General features: G+C 41.7%; 1 protein-coding gene across 1 annotated transcript; it reads right to left on the bottom strand.

Moving 5' to 3' along the window:
• Positions 1-3,281: 3,281 nt before the first annotated feature.
• On the bottom strand, positions 3,282-22,742 carry pitx3 (paired-like homeodomain 3). Its single transcript, XM_041947525.1, has 4 exons — positions 22,605-22,742; positions 14,484-14,601; positions 9,089-9,294; positions 3,282-4,650 (listed from the first exon to the last, which is right to left on the bottom strand). Exons 2-4 carry the CDS (start codon positions 14,590-14,592, stop codon positions 4,081-4,083), a joined length of 885 nt encoding a protein of 294 aa, XP_041803459.1. The 5' UTR covers positions 14,593-14,601; positions 22,605-22,742; the 3' UTR covers positions 3,282-4,080.
• Positions 22,743-22,959: the final 217 nt, after the last annotated feature.

The raw sequence follows: 22,959 nt of genomic DNA, 5'->3' as shown, positions 1-22,959 counted from the left end.
TATAGAGCTGTAATTTATACAATGAATGAAAGCATTTATCAAGGCATAATAAATGATGGATATTGTAGGTGCCATTAAAAGCAATTCGTAGCTCGCTTTAACCAGTAGCTTTTAGAGAATTTGTCTAGTGCATATCGGTGTGTTCCTGTGCTTTTCTGTATGTAATTTGTCCTGTATTTACAGATATTTTTTCACTTTGGGCAAAATAAATGTGCTGAGAACCACTCAAAAAAAATCTGAACATACTATCAATTATTATTCTACTCATTTATGTTTTGAAATTATCATTATTTTTCCAATTAAAATTACATGATGTAAATGTCATACAAAGTAAATATTCCATGTCATCCAATGTTTCATGTTTTCCTGGGACGTGTTTGTGTTCATTTTCTGTAAAAAAGAAAAAAAGGAATTTCTGAAATGTAAGGCCAAATGAAACCATGGTGTCCTGTAGAATCATGTATGTATGCTCCTTCAGATGTTTCCACCTCTAATTCCTCCATCTGTTATTTTCGTATTTTTCCTGCCTCTATTCTCTGAGGTAATCGTTAGAACTTCCTCTGCTTCTGTATTTTTTTCCAGACCACGCTCTGTGCTCTCTCTGCACTTGCTGTAGTTTTGCACTGTGAGTAAACATCAGGGACCGTCACACAGCCCCCCTCCAGTGGAATATTGATTCTTTAGTGTGGTGTGGTGGTGAGGAGCACACACTGTGACCGCTTCACCTCGCTCCACAAAATAGGTTTCTGTCTCGGCCACCGGGAGAATAGCTGCTGTCAGATCGGCGGGTTGATTTGGAAAGCTCCTCGCTGCCTGCTTTAGAGTTTGAAAGGGTCTCTCTCTCACTGGCGGTGTTTCTGATGCAGCAACACATTGTTGCTCTAATGAAGTCGTAAATACATTAAATTTAAAAGGTGACAACATCAAATTTCTTGGATACTGATAATGATTGATATGTCAATTTGCCATTGTATGAGGTAGAGTTGGCCTTTTTGATTATTCAGATTTCTGGTCTGAATCCTTCTTGGACATGACATGGATCATTTGCACATTGATGTTCTGGGATAACATGAATTCATTTTAATGACTTGATGAGTCATGAGTGGAAGAGGTTAAAAATGCCCTCATCCTCTTAGAGGAGCATATTATCCTTTATCTGATTTTAAAACATGAGAATCGACGAAACTGCTGTGTCCCAGTCTCACATATTATTTGTCATTTCTGCTGTTTTTGCAGTTAGTATGTAAGAAATCAACATACTGAAGCAATAGGCTGTGTGTACCATCAGACCTCAATCAAACTGGACTTTGAGAGACCACTGCCTTTTAAAAATCACACAGACAATGCAAGTGTTCGTGTTTTGATGTTTTTTTTTTTTCCAATCTTTTAGGAGCTGTCTCACCATGGTTTGAAATTTGTTGAATCTTTCTGCACCAGAGAGTGCAGACTGTGAGTGTTGTTAGTATACTTCATTGTTAGCAGTAGATTTGTTACAGGTGTCTGACCGGTGATTGCTCTGCTCTGAGATGAAGTCTTTCAGGTTGGTTTTTTCTGATTGCATGTTAACAGGGCCGTAGCTGCCACTGCTGAACCTGAGGTCATTTTCTGACTTTTTCCTGGAAATGTATGGCTTTCAGCAACCTTAAGCAAGTTTCCATTATGAGGTTATACAATTTTGAGCCAATTTATTACTGTAATATTTAATATTTCTCAACAAGGAGCAACATGGAAAGGGCTTAGACACAGCATGTAGACTCTCATATGGAGAAAGAAAAGAGCACGTACAGTTAGAAGGTGTCATTAGAAGAAAAAGACAATTTTCTTTTTTCTTTTTTTGTTCTTTTAGTCTGTTTAAGATCAACATTTGTTTATGAAAATAATCTATTATCTTATATATAGCATTTTTGTACCGTACCTTTTCACTGTACAATCTATTCCAGTCTGGGGCTGTAAACTGAGTTAAGATTCTAATGTTTTATTCTATATAGAAAACAGGTGGAACTTAGTTTGACTCTGTGCGAAAACCTCAAATCACAGGCTTTTTATGTCTCGTTCCAACAACAGTTTCATTTTCTGGCCTCATTATTTAATTTGGATGTTGTAAATGGACCTTGAGTTATTAGAAATGAACAGCTTGCTTGTTTCTGATCGTGTATTTTAACCCTAATGCCATGGGTATCATATTTGATACATGCATTTCTGAAACGTTTTGCATTACCATATGATAAAAACATTGCTCAAAACGATACAAACAAAAAAACATATTTGCAATTTTTTTAGTAAAAAAAAAACGTTAAAGGGCCAAATAAAGTCTTCAAATAAAAAAATAGAATTTTCTGTCCATTATTTCTTGGGTCAGGCATTACAGGGTTAAATGCCAAAACAAATTATGCTTTGGGAAATTTTGCTTGTTTTGTTTTTCCCTCTCTTTCCACGTCCTTTTTAAAACAACGTGTGTGTACAATTTTCTATGTATATACTTGTATATGTGTACTGTACTTGTATACTGTTTAAACGATAATTTTGGAACAGTAGTTATATTAGTATGAGCAGCAGTATCTGACGTCCAAAGTGTGTGGCTGTGTAAGTGACAGAATTTCATTTTTGAGTGGCATAAATGTTGAGACATTTTCACCCTCATCACAAGATATTTTAGCTAAATGACATAAATATGACTTTGTAGAATTTACTTAGAAATGAGCATAAAGAAAATAACAGAGGAAATGTCAGGGCAATAAACAGTTGTAGAGGCTGATGGGGATTGACAGGCTGCTAACCCCTCGTTTGTGGCCCCGCCGGGACACCTCGCTCCTTGAGGCCCTTATGTAATCCTGGCGCTGCTTCAGCCTCGGCCTCTGTGAATTCCTGCTGTGTTACTGGATAGCCTGCGGTTACTGCTCGGAGTGTAGGTCAAACATATCAGTGAGCAGCCATCGGGAACATCTATATCTCCCCACCTCCAACTACTCTCTTTCATCGTTGCGTAAGTGTTGCCATGGAAGAGAGTCTGGGTTTCCATGGCGTTGCTCTTATTGTTGTGAGAACATTGTGTTTTGGCCTGTGTCACACAACTGATGCCACAGGCTATAGATTAGAGATATGGAAGGACGTGTACTGTTCCGCTCAATGTGAAAGTCCATTTGTAGTTCATAAAAACAGATCCTTTAATTGGTTCTTTAATGAGACAAAGCAGGCTACACCAGGAAAAAAAGCTTGTTTTTTTGTTATGACAACTGCACTCTTACATACATTTTTTACAGTCATGGACTCCCTTTGTATAACACCACACAAATCTATATACTCAATGGCTTTTTAGAGTTTTACTTGAAAAATCTTGCTGATATTCTGGTATAGGTGTGAGTAAATTGTTGCATTTGTGTTTAACCACTTGAGTTTGTGTTAACTTTACAGGACTGCCCTCCTCTTGCCTGCCCAAGCTGACCTTTGACCTTCCACGGGGAGAAGAATTCACAACAAAGTTTGAAGTTCCTAAAGGATGTGCTTACAGTACATCAACCTAGGGCCTTTGCTTTTAAAGAACATGCTTTTCTCATCTTCAAAGTACATTTTCATATATTTTTTGTCACATACAAAACAGAAAAAAGTCCATTATATACATCCTCCATTTCTCCCACACTGCAACCACAGGTCCCTTTTCCTGCGATAGTAGCAAAGATTGTATTTGATGTTTTACGGGCCAAGATGTTGACCACCTGTCCAGATGAAGCGTCCATGTTTTATTTACCCTTCATTTCTACGATTACTCTAATCATGCAGTTCAAAAGAAGGAAAAAAATGATAATGGATAATAATCTTTAGAAATCCTGATAAGCAGTTGGTCAGTTCAGCGACAAAGTCTCACAAACTAGAGAGAATTCCTTTGAGGTGCGGTGGTCCATCTGGGCATGTCTATTGTTGTTTGTCAGTTCTGATGATTATTCTCATTGCGTACCATCACCACACAATCTGCCAGTCTGCAGCACATTTGGCAGCTTAGAGATGGAACTGAAGAGACGTGAAGTGGGGGAATTGTAGACTTACTGGTCGGCTGGGTCAGGGGTCGTTGTCGGGGCTTCATCTTCATACCGGCCGATCCACGGCGTACTGGCAGGGGCTCAGGTTGGACACGGGGTTCTGCACTGCCGGATAAGCGAAGTTGGCGTGCTGCTTGGCCTTGAGCCGCAGACTGGCCAGGCTGGAGTTGCAGGTGTCTCTGTACATGTAGGGACTGGCTGTGGTGGCATAGGGGCACGTGGCTGCAGTCACCGCTACCGAGTTCAGCGCCGTGGGGCTGTTGAGGTTGTTGAGGTTGCCCAGGTTGTTGAGCCCCGTAGTGGGAACCCCGGCCACCGCTGAGGGCACCATGCTAGAGGCCATGTTCATGGAGGGGATGGAACTAGGGGGGGAGAACATAGGCTGGGAGGACAGGGGGCTTACATTCATCGAGTTAAAGAATGGGAAGCTCTTGGCGGACAGTGGGCTGCTTGCTAGGCTCTTGGTGGCCCAGTTGTTGTAGGAGTAGCCCGTGTACATGTCGTCGTAGGGCTGCATGAGTCCATTGAACTGGGCACCAAAGCCATTTTTGCATAACTCTGCCTGCTGGTTCCTCTCCCGTTTTCTCCACTTGGCACGCCGGTTCTTGAACCATACCTGGGGAAGCCAAACAGAGAAGAACAATCAGTGTCTATTTGTTGAACCATCTTCCAACCCTGATGCTCCCTTTAAGGCCCTTCAAAGCTTCATTTCAAAAGTCAAGATTTTCTTCATAACATGAAATATGCACGACTAAATACTTTTTAAAAAGGTCTATTATTTATTTAAAATTTAAAACTCAAAACTCAGTGGTGTGGATTGATCAGAAGTATATGTGACATCACCTTTTTTCTAAGTGAGCCTCATCCACCTCAAACCAGTGAGAGGAGCACAAAGAAAAACACAAATATAGATATTTCTGATGTGAAATAGCCTAAACTGTTCTCTGTCAGATTATCTTGTGTTGATGTAGGATTCCTGTACTCAAGAAAATGTATTTTCCCGTCTGACATCGTTCACACTTAAGTATCTGCTGAGATCTGGGAACAGGTTAACATCACTAAAATAGGGGAGCATGGACCAGTTTAGATGCTTTAAATTTAAAGTTACACAAATTTGATGTAGAGTCAGTGGCTTTAAAGTTGACATTTATCTGGCCAAGGAAAATTAAGAAATCTATAAAATAATAAATCGAAAAAATTCGGCTGGAAGTAAGAAAGTAAGAAAAAAAACACAGTTTAACTTCTACCATTAAAATGAAATTGTAAAGTTGTATAAAGTTTATGTGTGGAGTATGCACGGGTAATGATGAGACCAGCAGTATACCCCTTAAGGTGGACTGGGCTAGACCGGGGCAGACCGGGTTCAGTGTACACACACCAGTAGAAGCTGCGGTCGTGGCTGGAAAGGGAAGATTAGTTGGAAAGTTGAAGTGGCAGTGACTGGTGAGGGGAACTGTGGAGTAACATCTGAAAAATTCCTGGTGACATCAGTCACACTATAGTCACAGCTATAAGACATGAGATGTTTTCAAAGCGTCTCATATAATTTAGATAAGTCTTATTTTTCCACACAAAGAAAAAAACATAATAATTAAAGAAATTTTTAAATGACTTTTTCCTTAACTTATCAGAAAGTCAATAAAGTCTAATTCTAAAGCACATCCAGTCAGAGTATCCTAACCCCTCTCAAATACTGTCAGTAATATTGTGTGCATATGTATCCAGAATTTTTGAAAGACATAATGATTCCAGAAAGTAACTTAGAGTGTATCATCAAACAGTCATATTAGGCGAGGCTTATTAAAACTAATAATTGACTTATTTGAATAGTGAGAGCCCAATGAAACAAATGTCAGGGATGAGCAGTCTCCACATTTGTCATTTTATGGTTCTATATTTGGAGGATATGAATTGGATTAAAGCTTTAGTGGAAAATCTAAATTGCAGGTTTTTCAAAATGAAAGTATAAAGTTGTGGACAAACATTTCATTTGCAGATACAAAAGGATATAAATACAGTACCTGACAGAGGTTTCCTGGTCATCTGTTAACACTCATGTATTTATACTACATTAAAATCATTTGGTATCAAATATTTTATCTCTTTAATCCTCGTAAAACTTTTACAGGCCGTTCCTGTGGTGATACACAGCCGTCTCTGTCTGCTGCCTTGGCATGCATGTTGTGTATCATCCAATATAGTGACAGAATGCTGTTGACTAATATGTGAAGTATAAAGTGCATGACTCTGAGTTTTCCATCCCACTCAGTGACAGCAGGGGAAACCCCACGCCAGGGGACAGAAGCTACCCAATCTTTACCGCCACACTGAGGCAACGCTGTTCAAAGGTGAATGTCAAGGTTATCCAGTGGCTCGTCTGCAGCCATATTTATTCATCTTCTGTGAAACAGTCAAAGGCTTGCATGAGGAGATCAAAAAAAAAAAAGCACTGATGTGTATTTGATGTAAACTGAAATCAGACAATCGAAGACTTTTGATGATGGTGGGTCTGGAGTACATTTCCCGTCTACGGCTTACTCCAGAGAGAATTTGCAGCAAGCAGGTTGTACTCTGAGTCAGATATGTCTGAATATTTCTGAGATTCATTTTAAATCTAGCCTAATCCTTCTTATACTGTGGACATACCCTACAAAGCCTCACCTTTAAAATATGAACAAATACAGTTCAGCCCAGTCTCTGCTGGAATAATGTCCAACCTGAACGTTCAGTGCCAGTGCAGGAAGTGTTTACAGGACGTAGTGTGACATTTTTGTGGAGTAAAGAAAGCAAAGGGTGTGGAGGTAACACATTCAACTTGCTGAACCTTTCACCTGTATGAACTGATTTTTGGGCCACTTGTGTAAAAGGCTGCACATCTGATATGTTACCACCTCATGCCGTTGCTAGCAAACAGTGCCTGTTTACACATCCCGTAAACATGGAGCTGCATAATATTCGCTGGGAGTCATATTTTTAACCACATGATGAGGACAACTTTCAGCCTGCTTTTAGCTCTGGTTTGGTCTCCCAGATTTCTGAGAAAACTATGCTGCTAAATGCTCCTCTGTGTTCACCAGCTAGCTGATAACTCTGTCTTTTCTGTCTCATTTGCTGGACAGGTGGTGGAAACCAGTTCCAGTTCAGCATACATACATTGTATATATACTCATATAATCGTGTCTCCTGTGCACAAGATAATGACTTGTTAGGACAACTAGAGCAGATTGCTGAGAAGTGAAGTCTAACACACACACACACACACACACACACACACACGTTTACATAATATTATAATAATTGTGTATAATTTACCCACCCAGGTATTTTGATGCCTTTAAGCTCGTGTGTGTGTGTGTGTGTGTGTGTGTGTGTGTGTGTGTGTGTGTGTGTGTGTCGCTGCCACAGAAGCCCCCACTTCAAAAACAAAGTTCCTTGGCTGTTCACAGTTTGTGTTCCTGTAAACTGTAGCTATTTCGCCTTGTATTAAAAAGCTGATTATATTTTGAATTTCATTTATAATAAAAAAACTGCTGTGGAAATGTTACCACCAATGCATAAAGGTGTGCTTGCCAAGCACCTTGGTCTACTATCACTCTTAAATCTACATTGAAGAAAATCTTGTGCAAAGCAATGCAAAGCAGATTTGAAAGTGCGTGTCACTCCATTTCCATCAGGAGGTTCCAGTGGCCTGTCTCCAGGGTTGGTACTGTCAGTCTTATCGTCGGTTCACCACTTTGGTCCAGACTGAACTATCTCAACAACTACTTGATGGATTGTTCCAAACTTTTTTTACACACAGTCCTCAGAGGATGAATCCCACTGTCTTTGGTGATCCTTTTTTATTTAGCACCACCAGCAGGTCAGATTTTTCATCAATGCAGTGAAATATCTTAACATCTATACACAATTAGGTGCAGCTGTTTACCATTCCCAGGTGATGTTTCTATAGGCTTTGGTGATCCCCTGACTTTCCCTCTAGTTTCACCATGAGATTTAAATCTTTTGGATCCAACTGACATGTTATAACCTTTTGCATTTAGCTCAAAGCAGCTCTAGACCACAACACATGTTGCATATGAGCTGCCTCTGCGGTATACTCTGATGGTACCATTACATGACATTGATCAAAATGTTTCAGTGGAGATAATTGTATGTATATAGCCTGAAATCACAAATCATACATTTCCTCAGAGGTTTTTACAGTCTCTACAGAGGTTAACCACAGCTCTTGACAAATCACATGAATCAAGCTGACAGGCGAGGTGTTTTGGGCCTCCGTGCAGGGGGCAGAAAGGCCACTGATAGATACTAAGGATGTAGTCTGTTGTCCTTTCAAAATAACAACCATGAGTGCGTGCTATGTGACCTTTCATCCAGCCAACATTAATTTGATCCATTACTTGTCAGGCAGGGCAGCGATTGTATTGTCATCCATCAGAATGTGTGTCCTCCTGCTCCATATAGCTACAACGACCAAACCACTGGGTGTAGGCACACTCTGCTGCACCTTTGACATTCAAGTTCAGTGTGCGAGCTGAAGCCTTGGTGGGAGGGAATAAAACATCTCACCTAGTACTTGAAATATTTCTATTTTCTGACCACCTCTGTGTAGTTTTGGAAATGATAATGGCAGAATTCAAATGGTCACTGGAATATTTGTAACAGTAATATTACACCAGTATCCATGGGATGAGCCTAGCCTTAGATTTTCTTTCTATTCTTTATTTTCTACCTAAATGTATAAGGTAATAGAGATTTTTTAGCTATGAGCAGCTTCAATTGAACACCACAGAAACTGAAATCTCTACTGTCTTTAAAGCACATGAAAGGCTTCAAACCTGTGTGAAAGATTTTTTTGGCCACAGGGGGCAGTGGAAACCTTCTGAGTTGATATGGCCAGCAGCTGCTGCGCTGGCCCAACAGACTGACTTTTCCATCCTTTTCACATTATTTGCATGTTCCCATGCTCAAGGATTCTGCAGGCTTTCATTCTAACCATCACTACACTTCACTGATGAGCAAACCTGTGACTGTTCAGACTTGTGATTACCCACCCTGACCCGTGCCTCAGTGAGGTTGGTCCACACTGCAATCTCCTCTCTGGTGCTCATGTCGGGGTAGCGGTTCCTCTGGAAGGTGGCCTCCAGCTCCTGGAGCTGCTGGCTGGTGAAGTGAGTCCTCTGCCGCCGCTGCTTCTTCTTCAGAGAGCCATCCTCGGCGCTGGACTCATCCAGCTGGTTCTGGTGAGATTTCTCTGCGTCTACAGACAAACAGGAAGAAAAATGACTTCATAAGAACACTGGGAGGTACAGTTTAGGTGGGAAGACAGAGGAGAGTAGACAGAATAACATGACACAACAGCAAAACCACTGAGCATCAAAGTTCACTCATGACCCTCAACTTGTCTCTTTTTTTGTCAACAAACTGGCTCCTAAGTAACAGTAAAAATTAATCAAATCACAGTAGTGGATTTCAATATTTTGCCAGAAGAATACAATAACGTTAACAATGTGATATATTGCATAAAAATATATAATCTACTATTGTTTTCATATTCTCTACATATATGAATTTAGACATCACTGCATCTCTGTGTAATTTGAAGATTGTACTGAAACATTGTAGAGATGCACACACTGTAGATGTGGAATATTTCACACAGTGCTTCGAGAAGATGATAGAGATGTGCAGAGGAAACTGAAGCAGTGGAAATACATGAATGGCAAATGCGACAGAAATATACAAATCAATATTTGAAAACGTGTAAAATATTGTGAAAACACGACACTGGAAATGAGAAAGAGGGTTATTATCGTTGTTTTTAATGTAAATGTCAATACTGAAAAAGGGGGAGACATGGGATTTGTTTTCACAGCTACAAGCTACATACATGTATGCTGACATTGTTCATTAGTTTCTTGTTATAATGCATTACACTCAGGGCTGTATTAACCCATCAGGGCTCATCAAGGAGCTGTGGGTGCCAAATGGCCCTCACACTGTTATCTATATAGCTTGATCAAGCACACATTTCTTCAGTAATGCACACCATGTAAGCACAGTATACACATCTTTAAACAGGCTATAAAACCCTATTTTAAACCAGGGCCCTCAACAGGACAGGGCTTTAACATTAGGCAATAATGCAGATGTTGCCTTAAGGTGCTCATCATTTTACTGTGTAATACGAATTAGTGATCCATTACAAAATAAATCTGCAGTCAATTCAATTAAACCCAACTAGCTGCCACACAGTGAGCCTGGTCAAACCAAAGTTATCATAAAAACCAGTGCTTTCTTTTTGTATCACAGTAATCCTAATGAAAGGATGTCAGCAGTAATATGAGCTGAAAAAAAAAAAATAATAAATAAAATCTTTTTCACATATTTTGAATGGTGGGTAGTTTAATCTATATAAACATATCATGTCTACTTTAATTATACACTACACTGGGCTTGTGAACTTGTCAGTGTTTCACTGTACCTGACTAGAAGTATAAAAGCAGCCAATGGAAGCACTAAAGTACCTCAGCATTTTTACCTAGTTGGTATTTAAATGTTCACCTCCACCCTGCATTGAAAATAGAACAGATAAAGTTGGATGGAGTTTATAATTGTTGTTGTGGAAATTTCCTTAGAAGGAACTGCTTAAAGCTTGACAGTTGAAAAAAAGTGATTTCAACAGAGCATATTTTAATTTCCAATAATGAATATTCCTCTCTATCTGTATGCTTTAATTTCCACCTGGCCTGCTGTGCTCTGAGTAGAAGACTATCCGGGCAGGTTAGGAATGAATTCGAGTTAATTAAGTAGAAATGTACCAACTGAACATGGTCTGTGTTTTCCCGTACTAGCAGCAGATTTCACTGTAAGAGATTACACATTTCAGGGTCTTTCTAAAGAATTATGAGGATTCTATGGGACTTGTAAATAAAGTTTTACCTGTAGAACATGGTGAAATCATTTAATGCATTGGACATTAATAAAGCATACACTCACTCTGAGACTTTCTAAAAGCAGCTCTTTTGCAGAACATTTGAACAGGTTAAATTGGCTGGATTCTGCATAGAGAAGCAGTGTCAACAGCGAACACATTCTGTATCAGTGAAACAGCACACTATTCTAACACCTTTCACCCTGGATTGCATCAGCACCATCCAATCCCTGCTGAAACGGACTGGATAATATTGACAGATCAAACATCATCTGAAATCCCTCCATCCCACAGGCTGGAAATTGACAAGCATGGGTGTGACGTTGCCAAGAGAGAACGATTCCAAACACTGCATTAGGTTCAAAGATGTGCAGGAGCAGTGAGTGATTGCATTTGGCCCCCAGCGCAGTGAGTTTAAAGGACCACACATCCATGTTATGTCTGCCAGGGCTCCTCTCTGCCAGATCTTACTCCCGCAATTTGAGGACCTCACAGAAAGAAGTGAAATTAGCTTGCCAGCTAATCCCATGGATCAGGCTTTTGTGACTGGGGCAAGTTGGGCTCTGTTTGGCGAGGGCTTAGCTCTTGGAGCAGTTCGAAATGATCAGCAGGGTTTAAAAAGAGGCTCCACAGGGCCACCAGCAAAACCAATAAGGGCCAGGCCGAGGCTGTTATCTGGCAGTAAACTGACACTGGGTAAGCTGTCACTTAAGGCCAAAGTCTATAATACAATACAGAGGAAAGGGCAGACCTTTTTTAGAGCGACGCACTGACCAACAATAGGAGCAATCTGACTGATAATGTGCCGACATGACAAAGCCGTCCCAGGTCAGCCTCTCAGAGGGTTTTAATCTGGAACATCTGGAAAGTTACTCTAAAGTGTAAAATCAAAGTCTGTGCGTAATAAAGAGACACACTGAGGCGATTCGGTCACGGCTGTGGCTCAGCCATCAGTTTGGTGTGAGATGTGGCAGTCGTGTCATACTTCAGTACGACCAAGTCCAGGTTAAAGCTTGTGTTTTGTGTTCATTATAAAGGGGAACAAGAGCCGACAATAAATCGTTCTGTTTCCCTCCGCTTTCAGGACGAAAACCGTGGAGAAAACACATACGGAGTGTGTCTCATCAGGGGGGTTACTTAACAATCATTTTCTGAAGGTGATCATCTACGGTGTGTGACAGTGCTGATCAAGAAGGACTGTACGAATCCTGAGAGCAGGAGACCCCACGATGCACACTGCGCTCAGAGCACACTAACACAACCCAGAAGTAACGTCTCTGCAACTGTACACAGAAACATTTGATTTCCCACACTGCCAGCAAGGAAATTTGGGCCCAGAATGCTCAACCCTTTCATCATTCATTGTTTTAGTGGCCTAGTCGAATTTAAACCTCAACATACTGAAGCTAATAAAGCCTGCCATGTGTCGGCTTTAATTGTAGAATGGATAATATGCATCATATTAGCAGATTAATATTTCATCATATTTTACTGCAAAAGAAGAAATGGGCTTTGTTCTCTTGAGGTCGTGTTATGGAACAGCACACAGATTCAACAGCAAGGCAAATATTCACGGCTTCCTGTGAAACTATATGTTTTTTTAATAAAACATGTAATTTAGATTTTTTTTACGCAGAAGTAATAATAATAATAATAATAATTGTATGATTTTAAATAATTACATGTCATTTTGCTAATAGGGTAACCCTCCCACATGGTTTTACCTTCCAAATAGAATCCATCCATCTATGCAAAAGACATGCAACCGAGATACCTGTGAATAAGGGACTTATGTAAAAACTGTTCCTCTCTCCTGTGCTCACATACATACACACCACCCGGGCCTTATTAATATCATCAATTTGACATTCCGGCCCATCAAAGCAGCAGGTCCCATCAGAGGCAGGGTTCAGCCAGTGAGTTTTACTGAAGACTAAATTATTAAAGGTTAAATTAGCTACATGAGTCCTCCTTCAGAAGACGAGCAACGTGACAGTATTTTTTACACCACATTTCTTTGGTTGGTCTTTTGGTTGGTGTTTGACAGTTAGTTAAGGCTGTATTTCTAACCTCACACAGTTTAGCAATTAGATTGGGTTACACACACATCAACACAGAGAACCACACACACGCACCATAGACACAGATAGACAGGTGGGCGAGTTAAGACTGGATATTCTGTGGAGAAGTTCAGAAATCTATCCGGTGATTATTTGTCATGAGGCGGTCAGGCTTGATCACACGGCAAGTTAAAATGGTCCGTTTATGTCAGCAGAGGAACAAGAAGAAACAGAGAAGAAGTCCCTCTGACAGCAAGACCTCCATCTGATCCTCATATAGAATTATCACAACAACCCACCAATCAGTAGCCGGCGTTTACGTCATGACATCCACGTTTAACCACCTGTTACCACCAATCAGAACTCAGCAAAATCCATTCTCTGATCAGGCCGCGAGGTAAGCTTAAAAAAGGTGAGTAAATCTGGAAATATATTTCAAAACCGCAGATATTTCAAAAGAAAATTTCACTTCTCTCAGTGTAGTTTAGTGTCCTGATGGAATATGTCGGCCGAATAGTTTACCATTTATTCGTTCGATTTCAATTTTTCTTATTATTAATTACAGATAGATGATCAGATACAGCTGATCAGATCGATAATAAATGAGATACTTGTTGATGTCATTGTGCGCCGCCGCGCTCTCGGATGCTCTCTGGAGAAATAGCTTTCTCTCATTTGCAGTGAATTTACATATTCAAAGTGAAATGAGCTCTGCGTTATTAGAGGCCATCACCTGCGCCTGAGCCGGATCAGGTCGCTGCGTAAAGGCCGTGTCAGAGGAACAGCCCTCCAGTGAAAGGCTTTGAGCTCAGGACCGGTCTCTTTCATTTCATTCCTGTCGGAGCCGTTTACAAGCTGAACGCTGCATAGTGCGGGGCATGTTTTCTCTTCAGTAAACGAGCCGGATGAACGTGTGCCAGAGCTGGACATGAGGGAGCAACCGGAGGACTGATCGCACAGCGGGAAGCTTCTCTTTAGACCCCTCGGTGTGATCCAGCAGGGATCACAGAAACCCTGAGCACAGAACAGGCTGAGGCGCCCTTATTAAAGCAGAAAGCAATTACAGCCTGTTTGTTTTGGAGCCAGTTTGCATCCATAATTTATAAAAGCCATTGTACAGAAATACGCAACCCTCTCCCTTATTATTATTATTATTATTATTATTGTTATTATTATTATTATTGTTGTTATTATTATTATTATTATTATTATTATTAGTATTATTATTATTATTATTATTATTATTATTGTTATTATTATGCATGACATGTCCACTGCAGGTTTCTGCGGCACGGACTTTCTCCATGATCGTTATTAGTCATTTTGAGCATTTCCTCTCATCTCGGTTTGATCCAGTGGTGCGCCTGGAAAACCACGTCGGCTCCGTAACTCCCATCAGCCCGGACAGATACACAGACACACGCACGGTGCACGTGGCTAAAGGTGTGAACTGACCGCTGTTGTCCTGGCCTTTACATCCCTGGTCGTGCTGCGGGGTCCCGGAGTCGGAGAGCGACAGCGCAGGGCTGCGGGGTTCACTGTCCGTCAGCAGGTTAAAATCCATAACCAGGCTCTGCAGAGAGACACACAGACAGACAGACAGACACATGTCAGGCTCCATCGTCCCACAGCGGAGCAGCCGCGGGCCCTCCGTCACCAACAACACCTCCGGGCGGCCGGTGTCGGCCCGTCGTCTGTTGTACGTGCGTAAAATACTGAATTTATACTGAAATCATAATTATTATGGCATCACTACATCCGAGCAGCCTGTCACTATAACAACCTTCCAACTGGAGGAGAGGTCTACATTATAGCCTCGTGAGGTTACGTCATCGTGATGGGTTTTCTAGAATATTTGGTAGATCTCGATCACTTTGATTTACTCGCATATTTCTCCAATATTCCAGTGACTCCATCAGGCAAACAGCAAGTACAAACCCGAGCTGCTCAAAGAGATCCACAGGCATTAATGTATGAACGGATCCCCTCACCTAACCCCGCACAGAGCTTTCTGAACTCTCGCCTTGGTTTCTGCGTCTCAGACATCACATCAGCTGACCTACTCAGAGACGGGCTGGATCCACTTTGTGTGGAGGTGATGTCAGGTAAAAAGAAAAAAACAACAACATGAACAACAACAATAAATAAATAAATACTAAAATCGTTTCATTTTCACTTCATAAATAATAGAATTTAGAAGAGAAGGCCAGCACATCCTTTAGTCAGGATGCAAATAGAACAGAATTGACCATCAAATCTTTAGCAAAGTAGAGTTAGTTTGGCTTTGAATTAATTATCCAGTAATTTAAACTGCATGTCTACTTTTTTGTTGGATTACAAAATAAAAATGTGTTAATTGTTTTGATGTAAAAACATTTTCTGAGTGATTTTGGTTGTCGAACACTCGGCCATACTGTGTCCCTCTCAACACACAGCCTGCTTTCTTAGAGGGACTCCTCCTTATTTTGTTTCCTATTTGGGGAAAGCGGTGATTTATTTCTGTCAGTATGTGTGTGTATTTGATTAGTCTGGCGCTGCAATCTGTTTCTATTTTCTCTTTGATCTTTCCATTCACCCCCTGGTCGTGGTTGTAATCCTGATCCCTTTATGTGATCCTGACATAAGCAGGTATAACAAGACCTGCCCTGAATCGACTCTATTTTGAGCTACATGTGGAGAGCAATAGAGTTATTGCTGTAAAATACAGGATGACATTTCCAAGCCAAATTCTAGGCGGCGGGGCAGAACTGTTGCTCTGTGGAGTCCACAAATAGCTGGTCGTTTATTTATCGGAGCAGTTAACACCTTGAAAACATCGGGGGACGCATACACTCCGTCCAAGCTGAGAGAGGTTTAGGATTATTTATGGCTGCAATGCTTGTGAAGTCAAAAAGAAGAAGAATGTCTGTCTTACACATTTGTGTTTTATCAAAAAAAGTCGTCAGTAAGAGATGTGGCACACAAAGACTCGAACGTCAAAAGTTTTGCTCCAAACAGCAAACAGGTCCTCCGCTGACTTAATTATTATACCTGTGATGTCATGTTACATTTAGAAGTTATTCAGCTGGCAAAGTACTAAACACAAGAGAAAGCAAAGACAGACAAATGTCAAACCACTACATGAAATGTGGGAAACGCGTATTTACACAGAGGAATAAAAGGGATAAAGCAGCTCAGCCCACCTAAACTCAGCGTGCTGCTAACTGCTTACCCTCCAGCTTTTATTTACCTTGCATTCACCAGGACACTGGTGAGTAAAACCTAAAGTTTACAGCTTCAGAGGAAAGTCTTAAGGCTGCTGTAGACTACAATGAATCCATGTCATCAAAGATTCAACGAGGCGATAAACCTCATCTCTGAAAATCAAACAGTGACTTTGAGCCGGGGTTTAACCATCCCTGTCGACTGTTTGGACGTCGCCTCTCTCTCTGTGTAGTCAGCGTTGTGGTTACGAGCTTTATACTTAGAAGCAGCAAATTTAGATTTTCAGGGGAAGGTTCGTCTGTCACTCCCCCTCGCCTCTCCTCGCCCCCGGAGGATGAGCCGCCCCGCTGTGCTTCCCTGCACTCTGCTCGCCACCGTGCCAGTCCTTTGTGTGCCAGTCACATGTGACTTGTGCTGGGGTTAAATCTGAAGCCTTGCGGGGGAGGCAGGGTTCGGAGCGTGGCACGGCGTCAAACGACCACAACAACACGTTGTACAACTTGGTTGAACTCTTGAACCAGACTGACAGTCACCATATGAAGTTGTTGAAATGGCATCATTTCCCTCGGCGCTCTTTGAACATCAGCGTATGTTTTACACTCTCTATTTCCAGAGCTGACCAGGCTGAATCCTCCGACTGAACTCTCTAAAACCAGGGGATGAACTGCTACGATGCATACGTTTTTTGCAGTCAGTGACATAGTGTCGTTGGATTTATTTATATTTCTTCATCGTGTATTTTTGTTATTATATCTTAATATAATTTACACTTTTTTTACAAGCTAGAGATATTTAGTCTGAGCCTTCAGGCCCTGCCTTGTGTCATTCAGTCACAGCTGTAGGATGTAAACTCCTCTTCAGGTCATTACAACACTCAAATTCCCAGACGCAATTCTGATTACATGACGTCAGGAATGGCAGTTCAGGCTCTGTTGAATAAAAGTTCAATTTGAAGTTAAAGACAGAGATATTAAACAGCAAAAAACGATTTTGGATTAAAGAGAATTTGATCATTTAGTGGTTTGTTTGGCTATAATAGGAAAATTCTACGTCTAACAACTTGCTCCATACAGCAGATCAGTGTCTCCAGTTTTCATTTGCCTTTGAAGAAATAAGTGAACGCATGCTTTTCTTGCTTCTTACTTCTCTTAGATGTGAAGCACACAAGCTGTCACATGTTGAAAACCCACTGTGTGTACCTGAAGTCCTCCAGCCTGAAGTGCAACGCCTGAAACAAACGTGTTTGCCTCAAGAACACAGTATGTCCAGAATTCAAATACATGTCAGTTCACTCTCTCAGGACAGACTTCCACTTTAGCAGCTAACAGAAATCTGTTGCTTCAAGCACACATAAGGAGTATAAAACTCAACTGCGATCGATTTTATAAATAATAATTTATCGTCACTTAAGATATGAATAGTCCAGTTTTAAAGGAAATTTAGGTAAACGCGATTTATTATTTCATCCACTTAAAGTGGGTGTTAAAAGTGAGAAATAGAGGTGCTTTGTTATTTTGTCAGCCACCAGTTCCCACAGAGCTCCATGTTTTACTGGCTTCAGTGACTCCAGTGATCTGGACTTGGCACATAAAAATGAACAATGTGATCAGTTTTCCCTCAAACTCTTCCTGACGCTCACTTAACATTGTTTCAGTCACTGTGACAAAGCATCATAATGCTGCGCTAAAGCCAACCTGCATATTCTGATGAAAGGTTTAGCACCTTATTACCACTGAATATCCACAACACCTGATGGGTGAGTCAACGCTTTCTTCCTCCCATCAAACACATTTGCCGTCTTTCTGCGGACACACAGGCATCGCCTCAACGCTTAGAAATGCTGCCTGATGCACGTTCAATATTTGTCACTGCGAACACAAGCAACATTTGCCCGAGTTTTAAAGAAAGACTTGCATCTGTTTTTTGTTGAGCATTCGTGAGAATGGTCGAAGCGTTTCACAAAAGATTAGGAGACAGGAAAATGGGTATTCTTCTGTCGGCCAGAGGCCATCGTTGCATCCCTGGGAAAAAAGATGCGAGAGCAAGGATAAGGTCAAATCTTCCAGTGGAGAGATTACCTCGCTAAGCACGCTCCCTCTGTGCTGTGGCTTTGGATTAATGAGCCTCTGATATGGATTTGTGGGTTAAAGTTGACTTGTGAGTTAGAAAGCTTAGTTTTCCCCTTGCTCAAACCTGCCCAGACACTGCTCCTGTTTCTCTTTAGTTTAGTTGACAGACACAAAGGATCCGTCTGCTTTTGGTTTTCAAAGGGGAATCAAAATATGACCTACTATTTAAATTGAACTTCATTTTTTTGGCTTTCCTGTAAGCAGTATGTTTGATTTTACATTTATCTCATTTTGTGTTTGAGTTTTGCAAACAACCCTGATCTGACATTTCGGCCTGATCTGATAGAGCTGCAGCACCGTGCTCACAACAGGAGAACGGCTTGCAGAGCCTAAAATGCTACCAGCAAATTACTGATCCGGCAAGCATAACAAGCATCATGCTATCACCTTTGCTGAAGGGATCTTTTGACTTCTTTCAAGGAAGCAAAAACTGTTTTATGGCCTTTTGAATAAGGCAGAGTTGATGTTTCCCTCTGTGAAAGTAACACCATTAAGCACAAATGCAGGCTACAGCAAGAAGAAGTAACAAGAAATCAATTCAATCAACGCACCAGTAATTTCTATATTATAGTGAAATCTTTCAGATTAGACCATCTAGTTTCGTTTGAAACAGCGTTACCTTTGCTGCAGGTGTGTGCTGAGCTGTTTCTCTGGGGTTTAAAATCAAAGACACTCCACAAACTGGTCCCAGTGGCTGCTGGAACAGTTCAGTCAGGGTAAGACACGCCTGACAGAGCAACAGCTGTCCCTTTGTGAGTGCAGAGCCCAGGTCTAGTATCAGCAAGGTCCAGTATTTTGGTCAGAAATATGAACGTGAGCCAGCCTGGGGGGCTATATCCGCTGTGGCAGTGATGGATGGACAGACGGCCTGGTGGCAATGTGGTGCTGAGAGGCTGGCTGGCTTGGCAGCGAGGGGCGTGCGGGTGATGCAAGCCAGTCATTTTGTCCAGAACAAGGTGTCAGTACGCCTCCACCTCGCCCCCCCTCCCCTCCCAACTACACACACACCCGGGGCGCCACATGATTATATTTCCAAAATCAAGAGCCCCTCTCCCCCTCCCTTTGAGCTCAATATGGCCAACAAGCTATCACTGAGCTAACGAGCAGGCGGAGGTGCAGTAGCTGACAGTGAGGCTGATGCTGAGCCGCTCTGATGACTGCTGGGATGATGCTGACAAGGACAATCAAAAAGCTGGTTCGGTTCAGCTTTAACCCTCCTCTCACCTACCACGGGGCCCGGGCTCTTTCATGGCGCACGGAAGGCGCCACCTCCACCTCCACACATCCACCTGACATGCTGTCGCGCTTCCTCTGCGCTTAAATAAAGCCGAAAACATCGCCAGGATGTGGGCCCGTGTGTTTACTCTTAATGCCGGGGCCTCCTGCTCAGAAATGGACGCAGATCAACAGCAGGATGAGAGTCTCCGGTTTGCATAAGATCGAGCGCTTTGCATAAGCAGCCGCCCGGTGACACCGATCTCATTAAAATATATATCTGGAGATAATAATAAAAAATAATAATGGAAGCAAAAATCCTCTCATTTTTCGGGAGATTGCCGGGTCCATCTGGCGGTGCGCGCCGCAGACTGCTTGCATTTCCACGGACTGCAGGCATTAGCCCGGGAATTATTCATAAACGCGTCGAGAATTAATTCCCGGGATTAAGAGTTGATTAAGATGTGTGTCACTTTGCTGTCTGAGAACTTATTAAGGGCCTCCTCGAAGAGGCGGCAGATGGAATTTCAGTCCAATGTTTGTAGATGTTAATTTCTGCCCTCCTATAACATCCATTTGCATATGATTGAGGGACTGAGGCCGAGCAGTCCTGCCTCCATGCAAAGAGAGTCGGGGAATAATTGGCTGTGGAAGCCAAGAGAAGTCCACAACAGTGATTAATACAGAGCCTCTCTACATCAAGAATTTATTACAGTACACCGAAATATATTTCACTCAACTGACTCTAAATGTAAAACGGCGTCTCTAATTTATTGGAAATGATTGAACTCGCAGGGAAATCTGAGATTCCTATTTTAAAAATACTAAAGTATAGATGACATGATTATTGTCGATTTTATTAACAGATGCACCATAAAATTTAAGTGATGCTTTTATAAAAACGTGAATTTAAAGCAGGCGTTCGTTTCCCTTTTGCAGTTCATATATTTCAAGGATTTAAACACATAGCAATTATATTATTATATTATTAAATGCAATTCCTGAAATAATATTAAACTTTCAATGTGTGTAAATGTGTATTTTTGGCTGCACATTCTGCTCTGTTGTAGCAGTTTTAATCGCTGTGTTATTATGTCAGTTCACGGAATTATTCGTGTTGAGGTTGAATGATTAGAACCCATGAGTCTGAAATATACTTGAATCGCTAAATTGAAGCAAGTTCCCACCTGTTCAGGGCAATAAGGTTTATTTCTTGGCTTTGACGACAAACTAACGCGATATCTTGAGATGAAGTCGGGTTTGTAAACGCGCTGATGGATGCTCTGTGCTGCGTCAGGCTGCAGTGTTGGCCTCTCGCTCCTGCAGGCCGTGGCCTTCTGTTGCAGCCACGGAGAGAAGCATTTACATCGCGCCCTGAGGCCAAACGTGAACTTCGATTAAACAAATGGTATTTCCATACGTCCTAACCTGAGAACACATGCAAAAAAGGACACCAACTGAAGGCCGGGGACTCGACCCGCTCGGTCTGCCCTGGCCTTCATTTGATTCATAAGAAACTCAAAGGCGCGGACTAAAAAAAAACTATGCCTAAAGTTAATTGTTTAGTAAAATAAACCGCGCCTAAACCTTAAAATACGGATTAGACATTTATTTAATGTAAAATATAAAACGAAGAAATTAAACGTAACACTTGTGGTCACTCTCTCGCACTGTGGGCTCCACTATTCATTTAACATATTTAACATCTCCTCATAATTCCCAGAATACAGAATTTTATTGACGTATTTCTTCAGAAAGAGTGAGGCAGAATGAGCTTCGGTTTAACAGCGTATCAGCCTCAGCCTCGGTCTAACAGCCTCGGTCTAACAGCGGGCCGTGAACAGCAAGAAAAGCCTTTTTACACATGTCAGAAATGGCCAAGAGGAACAAGCTACGTGGACTTTAATTTTATATCACACTATTATTATTATTATTATTATTATTATTATTATTATTATTATTATTATTGTTGTTGTTGATGTTGTTATTATTGTTATTATCGGTTTTTGTTTTTGTTGTAGAAGAAGAAGAGGAATAATAAGAAGAAGAATTATTAAGTCTTCATATATAAAGGTTAAAACCTGAAATTATCTCGTCACAACGTTTGAAAAATGGATGTACATATTCTGAGCTTCTGTGAGACTGAAGTTTGGGTATGTGTTTGTGTGCGTGTGTGTGTGTGTGTGTGTGTGTGGAGGTGGGGGTGGGGGTGGAGGGTCCTGCTCTGTTTTTCTGTCCACGGTCTCCTGTGGCCCCGGCAGCCACCTGCCACCTATCAATTTCATCCACATCTCCAAACATTTTTGACGTCCCGAATATTTTCACAACGTCCGCCTCTGCGAAGTCTGAGACTTTTGGGGAAAGAACAGCATACAACGCTCTAAACACGACAATTTAACGTAATGGCTGGTCTAAAAGGCGTTTTTGGGGCGTGGAAGCGCTGCTTCGGTCCCTACTGTTTTCTGCCCACAGGCCTCACACACACGGACACACGGATGAACGATGTGGTCCCTGTAAAGTTGATAATAAACCCGAAAAAAACAGCGAGATCAAATAAGCATGGGACATTTACTCCGAGCGCGTTTTCTTTTTTCATGTAAGAGTTTCAAATATTCTTTGAACAGTTTGTAGTGACGGTGAACATTTGGTCTGAAGGCAGGACGCATGAATGATGCCTGATGTGTCGCCTCTGCTTGGCGTTAGAATCTGCTCTGGACGCACATCCAGACGTGAACCCCTGCTGCTCCCCCCTCTCTGTGTGTGTCGAGCCGTGCGCGGAGCCCCTCAAAGCTTTTTCCTGTCACTTTAACTTGTGGGCCTACGTGAAGAATCGAGCGATGCTGACATTAAGAGAAGCTGCGAATGATACTTTAGTACAGAGTTAATGAAGCCGCTGCTGTTCATCATATATTTAGTCAACTTTTACGCACAAACACAAGAGGCTGAATGGATTCCAGACACACAAAGACAAAAATAGATGTAAAAAAAAACGGAGAGACAAGCGGAAAGTGCGGTTATTTGCACTTACATCGAATCCCGGTCTGGTTAAATTAATCCGTGGAAAAGGCAGAGAGCTTTGCTGCAGGTTGATGGGTGTCCTGGCCTCAGGTTTGCTGGTGACATGGACAAAAAGTTCCACGGTGCGTCAGAAAGTCAGAAAAAACGTCAGTCAGTCAGTTTCCTTCTTCCTCTTCTTCTTCCCTCTGTGCTGTCAGACATGAAGGCTGTGGAGGAGTGAGGCTCGATCCCCACACAGAGTATAGGGCGCGAGGGAGGGGTGGGGGTGGGAGGGGGTTGACTTCATGCTAAATATTGTGTGTGACAGGTCCACAGTTGAAAGGACGGCCCCTACTCTCTCTCTCTCTGTCTCTCTCTCTGTCTCT

This window comes from Chelmon rostratus, chromosome 11 (genome assembly GCF_017976325.1).
Source record: "Chelmon rostratus isolate fCheRos1 chromosome 11, fCheRos1.pri, whole genome shotgun sequence".
NCBI classification, from domain to species: Eukaryota; Metazoa; Chordata; class Actinopteri; order Chaetodontiformes; family Chaetodontidae; genus Chelmon; species Chelmon rostratus.
This window is presented reverse-complemented; position numbering and strand designations above follow the sequence as displayed.

Excerpts from the sequence above, each read along its gene's own strand:
- pitx3 (XM_041947525.1), bottom strand. The coding sequence starts at position 14,592 with ATGGATTTTAACCTGCTGACGGACAGTGAACCCCGCAGCCCTGCGCTG. Across the intron at positions 9,295-14,483 it reads TAAAGGCCAGGACAACAGCG|ACGCAGAGAAATCTCACCAG; the intron begins GTCAGTTCACAC and ends GTTTGTCTGTAG. Across the intron at positions 4,651-9,088 it reads TCACTGAGGCACGGGTCAGG|GTATGGTTCAAGAACCGGCG; the intron begins GTGGGTAATCAC and ends TGGCTTCCCCAG.